Source organism: Lissotriton vulgaris, chromosome 12, assembly GCF_964263255.1.
Source record: "Lissotriton vulgaris chromosome 12, aLisVul1.2, whole genome shotgun sequence".
Classification (NCBI taxonomy): domain Eukaryota; kingdom Metazoa; phylum Chordata; class Amphibia; order Caudata; family Salamandridae; genus Lissotriton; species Lissotriton vulgaris.
Window position 1 is genome coordinate 698606285 of NC_141700.1, and position 13599 is coordinate 698619883.

General features: G+C 48.5%; 1 protein-coding gene across 2 annotated transcripts in view; it reads right to left on the reverse strand.

Annotated features, from left to right (window-relative positions):
- LOC147678026 (PABIR family member 2-like) overlaps window positions 1-13599 on the reverse strand; it is a 127813-nt gene that overhangs the window by 56621 nt on the left and 57593 nt on the right. For both annotated transcript variants that reach the window (XM_086945915.1, XM_086945914.1), the window contains one exon: window positions 9425-9495. In XM_086945915.1, the coding sequence (XP_086802041.1) occupies window positions 9425-9495 (71 nt within the window). The remainder of the gene's footprint in view (window positions 1-9424; window positions 9496-13599) is intronic.

Here is a 13599-nt window from a genome sequence, read left to right on the forward strand (position 1 = left end):
CACCAGGGTGGTTGCACTGTACATTTATCGCTAGCTGTTGTATACCTGATATAGCGTCAATAAAGTGTTTACCTTGAACGTGAGGGGTCTTAACTCATCAAGGAAGCGATGCGTGGTTTGGGGTTATCTACGGCAACAGGAAGCAGACCTCATTTTTACAAGAGACACATCTACTGAAACAAGACCTATTCAGAATGAAATGCAAATGTTATCCCACTCAATATTGGGTCACAGGTAAAGTAAGACAGCCAGCGTGGCCATTCTGGACAAGGAGGGTAGAAGCCTGATGCTGCCCTCCTTGTAACTTCTAACATCCTTTCACACTTGTATGCTCCAATTCCAAACGGGAGAAATGTCTTTCCCATATCCATACTTCCTTAGTAAGCGCTGCAGAAGGTGAAGAAATTCTGGGAGGAAACTTCAATATGATTTGGGATGCTGAACAACACAGAGCACCACACACTATATATGCAAAGAGAGCAGCCTTGAAAAAGCTGAGGGCACACTTTGATGAGATGGGCATGATAGACAGTTGAAGGCACCGGCACCCAGGAAGCACGGACTACGCATTCCACTCGTAGTTGCATAAATCATATACAGGCATCAATATGTTTTTCATATCCAGGGACCTGGTGTGGAGGGTAGTAGATAAACAGATCAAAGGAGGTACCATCTCGGACAATAGTCAGGTTGATCGAATACTAGAGGACACTACCACAGAAATGGGAGTGAGAACATGGATATTTCAACCCGACCTCATTAGAGACAGGTTACATTTGGAGGAACTAGCCCAAACCATAAGTAATTATTTCACTGAAAACAACGCTACCTATAATAATCACAGGGACGTGTTCAATCAACCTTCAGAGAGCGGCTTTATCTCCAAAGTCTAGCAAGCACAGGGAAGCAAAACTTAACAAGCATTTGCAATGCAATAGGTCTCGCATTAGGAAAGTTAGAGCTATTGGTATTGTAAATGACAATTTTTTTATCTATGTGTTGGTTTTGAAAATAGCTAAATTAATAGCTTTGTCATTTACAATGCCAATAGTTTTAACTTTTGCAATTGTGACACCTATAGCATTTGTAATGCAATATGTGTTGTATTTACGTGACTTTGATGTATTGATATTACAAATAACAATGGCTTTTATTCCATACTTTCAAAATCACTGTTTGACAATAGGAGCTGAGCAGGCTTTGCAGGACACTGAGTAAGTGTTGCACAGAATCAGTCACTTTGTTATGCCGTACAGTCACCTCACTGATTGAGTGTGTATGGCTAAGGCTTGTAATTTGCAGGTCACAGGTTCGAAACACAGGAAAGATGCAGTATTTCACCCATCTGTGTTTATTAAAATGAGCACTGCCGAAATAGGGTGACAGAGAATCCTGTTCTTTGCCAGAAATGGCAACACTAAAGCACCAGTCCCTATGCAAACAAAGTTGGTACTGATTTCTTGACAGGATTAAAAGTGACATTACTGAGGTCATAAGGAATGGTGAATAATGAGCCCATTGCACATATTAGGTTTCAAAATTAAAAACAAAGAAATAACGGATACGGCAAAGCGATGTTTTCAAAAGGAAAAGCGAAGGAAAAGTAAGTGAAAAGTACAATTAAATCTTGAGAGGAATACCGTACAGGCGACATTGTAGTTTCAGTCAGAAACTAGCAAGGCATGCCGGTAATGACGTAGGCAACAAACCCAGAGTGACAATTGGGTGAGAGCCTAATACGTCAGACTGACGCTCTGCTTTGAGACGTGCCGCCATCTCTAACAAAATAAAGTGCACACCTGACTGAAAAACCGAGCGTATTGGCTATGTCAATAAAATAAAGGTGCAAAGAGTATTAGCAGCGCGTAAGCATAAGGAAAGCGGACGGGAGACTACCCCGCGGGACAGGACGAGAGGAGTATAACAGACCCGGTGAGGGGGGCGTCGGGGCACATTGACGGTGCCCGCCTCCCCCCCCGCCCCCCCCCCCCTTGGGAGGGTGTGTGTGTGCGTGTTGGTGTGTGTATGTAAGCCCCGCGTGTGTGGGGAGGGGAGGAGGGGGATGCATGTGTGCGTGTGGGAATGAGTGTGCGCATGCGTGAGTGTGGCTGTGTGAGTGTGTTTGCGCATGGGAATATGAGGCACGAGAGGGGCACGGCGCCGTGCGCGCCCACGAGGTGAAATCTGCGCTTGTGCACCTCTCGTGTCTACATTCCCAAATACGGGCAGCAATAGGTCTCTGAGCAGACTCTGTCTGCTCGACCTAAAAAGCAGCACCTTTTACAGAAGCTGGAATGGAGTAGATGCTGCAAATAAACGCCAGCCCTCAAAAAGCACAGAAAGAGAACAAAAAAAGAGTTCAGAGACAGCTTATGGTTTTCGGAACAGAAAAAAAGACACAATACTACTCAGGCTGAAACAACAATTTTATGAAAAAAATAAATAAGACTGATAGGATACTGGCCAGTGAACTGAGGGAACACAAAATGAGGGTGCACATCCCTGCTCTGCCCACATCAGAGGGTAGGAAGTTAAGGATGAAAGGGGAAAGAAGAACACTTTTGTTGATTTCTATTTCCTTAAATCGGGAAAATACGGTGGCTATAGCTCCCGCTGCCCATGGTCCTGCAAGACTGGAGAACACAACTAGATCAACCCACTTCACCACAGGATATCCCAAAAGCCCTTAAATTCCGTAAACCTCACAAGGCACCGGGCCAGGATGGCCTAATAGTTGCTTTTATTGAGATTTCTCTGCACTGTTCCTGCAACTCCTAACAGATTTATTCAACTAATTTCAAGAAAACGGGGATTCTGACACCCAGCATGGAGGTGACTGATGTGGTTACGATCCCTAAAAGAGGGAAAGCCACCGACGAGGACAAATTCTATAGGCCATAGTACTTTTGAATAAGGATGTCAAGATTGTAACCAAAACATTATCAGACAGTCTTAATAAAGTTCTTCTAGGCCTTGTTGAGCCAAACCAAGTAGGCTTTGTCGGGAACAACTAGATGCATACAATGTGCGAAAAGTGGCCCGTATTGCAGAGAATTGCAGGAAGTAACAGATCCCGGTCTTCAGGTATCAGTTGATGCAGAGAAAGCGTTTGACAGGGTGAAGTGGGATTCCCTGAGACAAATTTTGGACAGAATAGACTTAGACCCACATTTTAAACACTAGATATTGCCCAACTACGTCCAGCCTGAAGCCAGCATACAAGTTGATAGGATCCCCACAGACAGACAGATTTACACCAGGGATGTCTGCTGTGACCAAAACTTTTCGCCCTGACAATTGAGCCCCTTTCCATGCCAATACGATCCCTACCTGAAATAAAAGGTGTGACTTTTGGTAAGGAGGAGCATAAAAATCAGCTTATTTGCTGACAATGTTCTCCTGACCCCAACGGTGCCTCCAATCTCAGCAGAACTCATGGACTGCTTACAGGAATACAAGAGAGTCTAAGCATTTAAGATAAATACAGATTTAGAATTCCTAAACACCTCAGTCTCCAAGCATCAGGAATCGAGTCAGAGAGATCTGCCTAAAGTAGGGGGCCAAACACCCGCTCAAACACTTGCTAATTTACATCACAAATATAGTGGACACATGGACCAGAAGTAACTGGCCACGTCTGAAAGCTCAGGTCCTGGCTCACCTGGCTAAATCGAAAGGCCAATTTATTTCCTGGATGGGGAGAATTAATGTGGTGAAAATTAATATATTACTGCATGTGCTTAATCTATTTCAAGCTATCCCTACGATGATACGGCACACGGAACTACAAGTACTACAGCAACATATTATCAAATATGTATAAGGAGGTGAAACAGCGAGACTCCTAAAATAAAATACTGACGGCCCCCTTAGCGCAGGAAGGTTTAGCACTCCAGAATGTGATTAATTACCAAGCCACCTACCTCAGAAAATTAGTAGAGGGCTGAGCACAAGAATCAGAGAAGCGATGGACCTTTATGGATAGAGCGGTGGCAGGCGGGGATGTCTGGGATTTTCCATAAATATTTCCAACATGGTGGACCGAGTCGTTATATGTATCTGATGTGACAAGACAGTCTTGATGATTTGGGACCGTGTCTCTGCTTCGGAGGGCCTATCCACCCCAATTCACTTGGACCCTGAATTAAGACCAAGGTTGGATATAGGGAGGTTTGGGTCATGGAAATTTGAATGAAGCGTGACATGTTCAACAAAGGAGAAATGGAAGTCTTCTGAAGACTACAAAAGAGAATTCAAATTGAATGAGATGGATAGAAAGCAATACGATCAAATAAGGCAATGGATCACACATCTGGAGATTGAAGAAACCATAAACAGACCCTTAACTCCATTTGAAAAACTGCTGGGCTGGTACTACACCACAAGTGTCTTATTGCAACATCATACCAAATCCTGACAGAGAGATCACATGGACCCAAGTATTCCTATCAAAAGTCCTGGGAAGCAGACCTAGAAAGTAACTACAGAGATATGGAGTACCCTTCCCATTGGTATAACCTCCGTAAGAACTTTAAAAGACTTCAAAATAGGGAGGCGTAATACAAACTACATATGAGATGGTCTGATGCCCAGTAGACTTAAGAACATATATCCTGCCACCTCGAACAGCTGCTTTCTTTCACATCTAGGGAAATAATCCACACTTCAGTTGTATTGGACAGAAATACTGAGCCATATAGACCCTATCTTGGGTGATCGTATATCGAGAGACTTGTCGATGGTACTGCTAAATATGAAAAGTGATCATATGACTTGAGAGAATTCGTGAAAATGTTTGCTCATTTATAAGAAAGCTCATGAAGGTTTAAAAAATAAAAACCTCATGAAGTGTGCAGAAGGGAAGTCCCACAACTTTTCCTATTGCGGCTTTAAAGAACAAAGCCATTAAGTGAAATAAAGTATAACTTCTTACAGCCCCTCAAGAGACACAAGCAACCTAGGCCAGTTCCAAGCAATCAAAACAGAATCGCTTTTAAATGTTTACATCACAGTTTTAAACAACACACAACACGTCACTTTAAATCCAGCGGCGCTCACATATCATGGGGTCTAACATAGAGGTCTTTTCTGTCCTATAAGTTGGTCGTACGATACACTTTGCTATGGAATTTGATATTAATTTTCTTTTTTAACTAGTAATGTTGCTTCTATAACGGTTGTTAATATGAATAGTGTTTTCCTTACAACTGCAATCGGACAGAATTTTACTCCTGTTCTTTTTACAGATGTTCGATATATTGCAAACAATTTTAAGTAATTGCGCAATTAAAAAAAAAAAAATTCCTATAGAGGCGATTATCTTTAACATTTTCGGGTGGAGCATTGTCAACATATTTCTGAAATAAACACTCACCGCATTCCAATGTCCAGATTTCCAAGGACCTGCTTAAAGGAACATTTTGAATGTGCTTAATCAGATTCTCTTGTTGCAAGTTCAGATAGCCTTGGATTTAGCAACAGTCAAAATACACGATGCACTTGGTTTTGTTACCCAGATTAATTCAACAGGTGTCCCTGGGGCCTAGTGCGCTGCATCACGATAACGAAACAGTGACCTCTGTCCCTCTGGGCAGGTCACCCCACCGTGCACACTCCCCGTGAGTGAGCCCATTCCCAAGTGCCACCTCTGCTCTCAGCTGTGCCCCCGACCGCCGGATCCTCTTGGATTGCGGTTCTCCTGTGACTCCTGTTACCAGCTTGCTCTCCCCTGCTTTCGCCGCTTTTTTGGCTCTTGTAACCTGCTTTGCCTCCTTGTACCTGCTTGCTCTCCCCTATTGTGTGCAGCGCTTTTTCGCCGTTTTTTCTCTAGCCCCCTGTGTTTCCCTCGGCCGCTGTTCCCCCTCATTGGACACCCAGCCCCTGCCGCGTTTCCCGCCACCTCCCCGCCGCTGCCCCCCTGCGGCCCCCCCTTCCCTCGCTCGCCCTCCCCATTCGCCACCCCGCTCCCGCCTCCCAGCTGACCTGCCCTTGCTCTGCCCCCCCACTCTCCACATATGGCAGAGTGGCAAACGCGCAGCTTTGACGCGCAGCGGGCGCGCCCCAAGCGCGCCGAAGGTGCGCCAAAGGTAACCCCGTCTGCGCCCGTCCGCGCCTGGACCGCGCCCAGTGCCAGGACCCCTGGCCCCCGCCGTCACCAGCCCACCCGCCGGACCTACGACGCCACCGAACTCAACGCCCTCAACGCCGGCCGACTCCCGGGCTGTTTCCGAGCCAACCCGAGACGCACCCACGGACCCTTCTGCTGCAACGCCTGCAAGTTCACCTGCATCCGGACCTGCACCACTCCAGCAGTGCTCAAGACCTCGACGAGCAACAGCAGCAACCACCTGAAGTGCATCCTGCTCAACACCCGCTCCGTCCACAGACACGCCGTCGAGCTCTGGAACCTGCTCGACACCACAGCCCCAGACGTCGCCTTCCTCACAGAAACCTGGATGAACGCCTCTTCAGCGCCCGACATCGCCATCGCCATCCCAGACGGCTACAAGATCATCCGGAGGGACCGCATCAACCACACCGGAGAAGGCATCGCCATTGTCCACAGGAACACCATCCGCATCACGACCAACACCGACGGCACCCTCGCAACCGCCGAGCACCTGCACTTTCAGATCCACATCAACCCCAAGACCACCCTCAGAGGCACCCTCATCTACAGACCCCGGGGACAACGCACACAATTCAGCGAAGACATCGCCGACTTCATCAGCCCGCACGCCCTCTGCTCCGCTGACTACATCCTCCTCGGGGACCTCGACTTCCACATGGAGAACAACAACGACCGCAACACCACCACCCTGCTGGACAACCTCGCCAACCTGGGACTCAAGCAACTGGTGACCACCCCCACCCACTACGCCGGACACACACTCGACCCCGTCTTCTCATCCAGCAAGGACATCGCCTTCAGCCACGCCACCGGACTCCACTGGACGGACCACAGCTGCGTCCACTTCAGCTTCGCAAGGACCACGATCCACCACCACCAGCAACAGGCTGCACGCAGGAGCTGGAACAAGATCACAGCCGACCAGCTCGCGTCCTCCCTGAGCATGAACCCTCCCACCAGCACAACGAACCCTAGCCAGGCGGCCACCAACCTCACGAAGTGGATCAGCGACTGCGCAGACGAGCTCGCCCCCCTGAGGACCCCGCCCAGCAGACCCGGTAGCAAGAAAGCCCCATGGTTCACCGACGAACTCAAGAGCTCCAAGAAGAACTGCCGAGCCCTCGAGAGAACCTGGCGCAGAGACCCAACACCGGACAACATGACTGCCCTCAAGCTCGCCACCCGAAAACACCACCAACTCATCCGCGCCACCAAGAAAACTGCATTCAAGGAACGACTGGACAACAACGCACACAACAGCAAAGAACTCTTCAACATCGTCAAAGAGCTCTCCAACCCCAACGCCGGAAACAACGACATCACCCCTTCGCAAGACCTCTGCAACTCCCTCGCCTCCTACTTCCACAACAAGATCGCGGACATACACAACAGCTTCAGCGCTCAACCGACGAACACCACGACCGAACCACCGCCCCCCACCACCACCCTCCGCGCCTGGACTCCGATCAGCACCGAAGACACCGTCCGCACGATGAACTCCATCCACTCCGGATCTCCGACCGACCCCTGTCCTCACCACGTCTTCAACAAGGCCGACGCTGTCATCGCACCCCACCTGCGGGACATCATCAACACCTCCTTCGGCACCGCTACCTTCCCGGAGAGCTGGAAGCACGCCGAACTCAGCGCTCTACTCAAGAAGCCATCGGCTGACCCCACCGACCTCAAAAACTACCGCCCCATCTCGCTGCTCCCGTTTCCTGCAAAAGTCATCGAGAAGACCGTCAACAAGCAGCTGGCCTCCTTCCTCGAGACGAACGGATCCCTCGACCCCTCGACCCCTCGCAGTCTGGCTTCCGGGCCAACCACAGCACCGAGACCGCCCTGATCGCAGTCACCGATGACATCCGCGCGCTGTTCGACAACGGAGAAACAGCGGCCCTCATCCTCCTCGACCTCTCCGCGGCCTTCGACACGGTCTGCCATCGTACCCTAGTACAACGCCTCAGCAACGTCGGAGTCCAGGAGAAGGCACTGGAGTGGATCATCTCCTTCCTCGCCGGAAGGACACAGAGAGTCCGCCTCCCTCCGTTCAGATCTGAAGCCACCGAAGTCATCTGCGGCGTCCCTCAAGGCTCCTCGCTCAGTCCAACCCTCTTCAACATCTACATGAGCCCCCTCGCAGACATCGCACGCCAGCACAACCTCAACATCATCTCCTACGCCGACGACACCCAGCTGATCCTCTCCCTTACCAACGACCCCGCCACCGCCAGAGCCAACCTTCACGAAGGGATGAAAGAGGTAGCCGAATGGATGAAGAACAGCCGCCTGAAACTGAACTCAGATAAGACGGAAGTCCTCATCCTGGGATCCTCACCCGCCGCTTGGGACGACTCCTGGTGGCCCCCCGCCCTAGGCAGCGCACCCAAACCAACAGACCACGCACGCAACCTGGGCTTCATCCTGGACTCCTCCCTCTCCATGACCAGACAAGTCAACGCCGTCTCCTCGTCGTGCTTCAACATCCTGCGCATGCTACGTAAAATCTTCCGGTGGATCCCCACCGAGCCAGGAAGACGGTCACCCAGGCCCTCGTCACCAGCCGTCTGGACTACGGCAACACCGTCTACGCCGGAACCACCGCCAAACTCCAGAAGAGACTCCAGCGGATCCAGAACGCCTCAGCACGACTCATCCTGGACATCCCCCGTCGCAGCCACATCTCCGGACACCTGAGAGACCTGCACTGGCTCCCGGTCAACAAGAGAATCACCTTCCGTCTCCTCACCCACGCACACAAAGCCCTACACAGCCAAGGCCCAGGATACCTCAACAGCCGCCTCAACTTCTACGCTCCCAAACGCCAGCTTCGATCGACCAGCCACGCCCTCGCCACCGTCCCCGCATCCGTAGAGCCACCACAGGGGGACGGTCCTTCTCCTACCTCGCCGCCAAGACATGGAACTCCCTCCTCACCCACCTCCGCCTGACCCAGGACCACCTCGCCTTCAGGAAGCAACTCAAGACCTGGTTCGAGCAGTAGCAAATCCCCCTCCCCCAGTGCCTTGAGACCCTCTGGGTAAGTAGTGCGCTATATAAATGCGATGATTGATTGATAACCTAGTAGTCTTTAGAGGCATATGGTAGTGGATACATCCTACATATTATGCTTTATAACCGGCAGGTCTTGCAGAATTAATAGAAGAAAACCTGGGGATTCGGGTTTACAAATAGGAAGTCACAGGCCCTGAGTAGTTGAATTTAGAAACTAGAACAGCAGTCAGGTCTGGTAAAAAGCAGGTAAATAACTGAACATCTATTCAATCTCACCTGTCAAAGTTAGGAGCACAAAGCGATGAAGAACTGGGATTTTCTCCCCTTGAATGAGTACCCCGATGCTCCTAGGGGAAAAACATAGCTCAGTAGGGAGAGACACAAGAAAGGAGGAACAGAGATAGTAAGACCAGATATTTGTATTCACTGAAGAACATCGTAGCCCTGTCTCACTACATTGTTTAAACAGCAATAACAAACTCAAAACCTAAGAGCATTATTCAGATGGGATGGTTACATTAAGGTAGTAGGGAGATCAACGAATATATAAGTAATGTGACACGGGCCTCGTGAGTAGCCATTTCAAATCAAACAGGGTCATACGCACAGGCACACATTCACATATCCAGGGATGTGTCCTCCGAAGTAGGTCATGACTTTTAGCAGAGTCTTTTCAGGCCCAGAAGGTTTGATTAAAGAAGGTGTTAAAAGTCCAGGGCTTGGTTTGCTCTGAGTATGGCACAAAGCTAACACGCTAGCTGTTGGTGTTGCGAGAAGAGAGGGTTTCTGCACAGGTTGAATAGTATGCAGATTGCAATATTGCAGGTCATTTTGTCTTTTGAGAATGCGAAATAGTATAGACAAACGAGTAAACTTTTGCAGAAGTACAGTGTTGACAATTTACTGCTTAGGGACCTGGCTGTTTTGCAGAATGTTATGATGGACTTTCCCCAATATTTAACGACTGGAATTATTCTGCTGTAGGAGAGAATTATATGACAGATTCAAGCTGCAAGGTATTGTACACAAGTGCTGCTAGATTCCCGGCTCTAGGCGAGGTGGTTAAGGTACATAAAAGATTTCCATTTTGGTGGAATTTACTGTAAGAAAGAGGAGCCCTCTATAATGTGTGAAGGCGAAACTATGCCGCTTACGGAGGGAGAGGTTCCAGGATCAAGCCCTATGGTGCAATCATTGGAAAGGGCGTCGATGCCAAATGAGGACTGCCAGAAGACAGAGGAGTTGGTGAGATATGTGGATACTAAATCTAGTGCCTTTGCTGAGGAAAGTTTAAGGTGCATGGTAAACTGTGCTGAACTCTGCAGGAGTGATTAGGTTCACTAGAGTGGAATTAATGTAACCCAGATTACATGGATTTGGGCACTTGAAAGAAGAGATTTAATGAGTTAGTCAGTCATTAACTATAGGGTGCAATGCACAATCGCCACTTAGGCACAACCTCAATGCATTTGGCGCAGCAGGACAATGCATCAGTTTATGGGGAAAAAAGCAAACTCGTCTGCACAGGGAACACTCCTCAAGTGACAGACAAGAAAAAGTAACTTGCCTTCAGGGATGATCTACCTATCAGCAGATTCCTCATTTGTTGAATATCTCCAGGCACCATACTGGATATGGAAACTTCTCACAGTTCTCCTATGCATGCTGATGGGGGGGGGGGGGGGGGGGGGGGGGGGGGGGGCTCGGGGGTGCTAGCTGCAATGCAGAAGTGACATCACAGGAGCCATATAGATCCCGCCCCATGTCACTGATTTCAATTCCCTGAACAGATTTTCCATGCTCTTAGAGGCAAAGTTGGAAAAGCAACAGATCAAATATGAGGCAGTGCACCACAACAACTAAACTGGAACCTTTTCAGTAGCAGTGGTCTATGGCCATTATTGCGAAACAGGAAGTGGGCGAGATTGATGAGGATTCTGAAGGCAGGTAAGAGTATCCATCGGAAAGATTGCTACCAAAGGTAAGTAACGTTTCCTTCTGATGGATACTTCTACCGGGCAAAACGTTTGGGTAAATGCTAAACACAAAACTACAAACCAGAACGCGAGTAAAGTGTTTTGAATGCGAGCAACCCGAAATGAACTCAAAATTACATTTTTAAGAATACATTTAACCTGACAGATCATTTGAGTATTTTTTTGAGTGTGGGATGCATTTAGCTTATTACAGGTATTTTGGCGGGTAATTTCGCATAATTACACTAGAGCAAATTACACATGGTTTGCACACCCCTAATATTTGTACACAGTATGTTTCAGCAAGACAGCATCCACTTCTTGACTCCCTTAAGCTTTTCTGCTGCCTGCACACCCCACAAAGAGCTGGATGTCAGACCTGATCTCCATTATGAAGTCAACCGAATAACTGACCGCTCCAGAGGGGCCCAGCCGCTGCAATGCGGTGAAGGGTAAAGGGTAGGAGGGGTAATGGATTGCCCTAGAGGGAAACGGGTCACCAACATTGAAAAAAACAAGTGCTTTAGACCTAAGGAACAATATGTCAGGGCATGTGAAAGACATGCTCAATAGACACTACAAAAACAGTCTTGAAAGTCAGTAAACGTAACTTGCAACCATGAAGGGCTCAAAGAAAATGCCCATAAAAAAGATCAGCAAGATCTGAATCTCACTGGGGCATTACAAAGGTGTCAGAGGAAAGACCCATCAGTTCCATCAAGAAACTGTTCACGATCGGGATGTGAAGAGGGTTGGTTGATCTACGAGGAAGGGAAATGCCACAGGACAGCAATGTATCTTTTGATATTGCCCACTGCATAACCCAGCTGGGCTTGCGACCCAGCAAAACAAAGGACCTCTGATAGGCATGCTTCTAAAGGGTCTACTTTCTGCTTCACACACCATGCGACAAATTGATTCCACCTTCCAGTGTAGACAGATTTTGTGTCACTCCCCACTGGAGGCAGTTGAAAGAGCTCAATGTCCCCTGTCAATGTACAAGCATGAAGGTAGAGACTCTGGCAACTTCCCCCTGCGAATGGGAGAGGAGATCTGCCTCGAGAGGAAGGGGACACAGGGACAGTTGCAGGAAGTCTGTGTACTCCACCCTTCTCAGGCAGTCTAGTGAAAAGAGAATGGCTAGGGCCTTGTTCTGGTGAATCTTCCTAAGCACTCAATTAAGCAAGGCTATGGGAGGAAACATGAGGTCAAGTGAAAAACTCCACTTCAATCGAAAAGCATCCCCCAAGGCTGTACTGAAAGACACAGAACTGCAGCAAATGAGTTATGTTGCGAGTGGTTAAGAGGTCCACCTGCGGGGTGCCCCACATGGCAGAGACTTTCTGAATCACATCTGGGTTGAAACACCACTTGTGATCATCAAAATTATTCCCATTGAGACTGTGAGCTCTCGTGTTCAGTAAGCCAGCCAGATGGCTGGATACTAGTCAGACCATGTGCTGGTGCGGCTAAGCCCTAAGCCTGAACGCTACCTGAACGAGAAGATGAGACACCACTCCTCCCTGTTTATTGACATATCACATCACAGTCCTATTGTCTGTAAAGATATAGTCAAAGCGGCAGCAAAGAGATGGGAGAAATGCTTTGAGAGCTAACCGATTTGTCTGCAGTTTGAGCAGGTTGATGTAAAATGCCTGTTTTTCCTGAAGAAGACCAGAGACCCTCAGATCTCCAATTACTCCAGATGAGCATCCTCACACGAGGGTGGATGCATACGTTACCACTGTAGTCACTGCCGGTGGAGGCTAAAAAGATGGGTGCTCTACCAATCACCAGTCCAGATCTGCCATAGTGCCCACGGAGACTAGTCAACAAATCTCATCTGGGCTGTAAACACTGGGAACTAACGCACCACTGGTGGCTCACTTCTTCTAATGCAGATGCATGACCAGGAGGATACAGAAGCCCGCAGACTGGAGCATGAGCGCCCTTCTGAAATAACAGAATCATATTCCAAATGTCCCAAACCCTCTGAGGATGGACGACTTTCAAATATGTTGCGTTTCATTTTGCCACATGACCAGGAGGTGATGAGAAGGCTCTAAGGTGAAACTTTGTCGTGTTGAATGATAAGTCTATATCGGACAGCAATGATGCTCTGCCTGCAGATGATCCAACACCATCTCCGGCGAACTGGGCTTATGCAGCCAGTTGTCTAGGTAAGAGAACACTGAGATCCTTGACCTTTTCAGAAGAGCCACAACCAACTCCATCACCTTGGTGAAGAAGTGAGGTGCTGATATTAGTTCAAATGGTGGGACTGAGAATTGGTAGTAAGTGGACCCTGCCACTAATCGTACCTCCTATGAGACTGAGGATCAGTTTGTGGAAATACAGGTCCTTCAAGTCAAGGGACACCATCCAGACTTGAATATGAGCCAGGGACAGCCTCTTGAAATTTTCCTTGCACAGGATCAAGTTCAGGATCCTGAGGTTTAGGATCGGGTGAAGGTG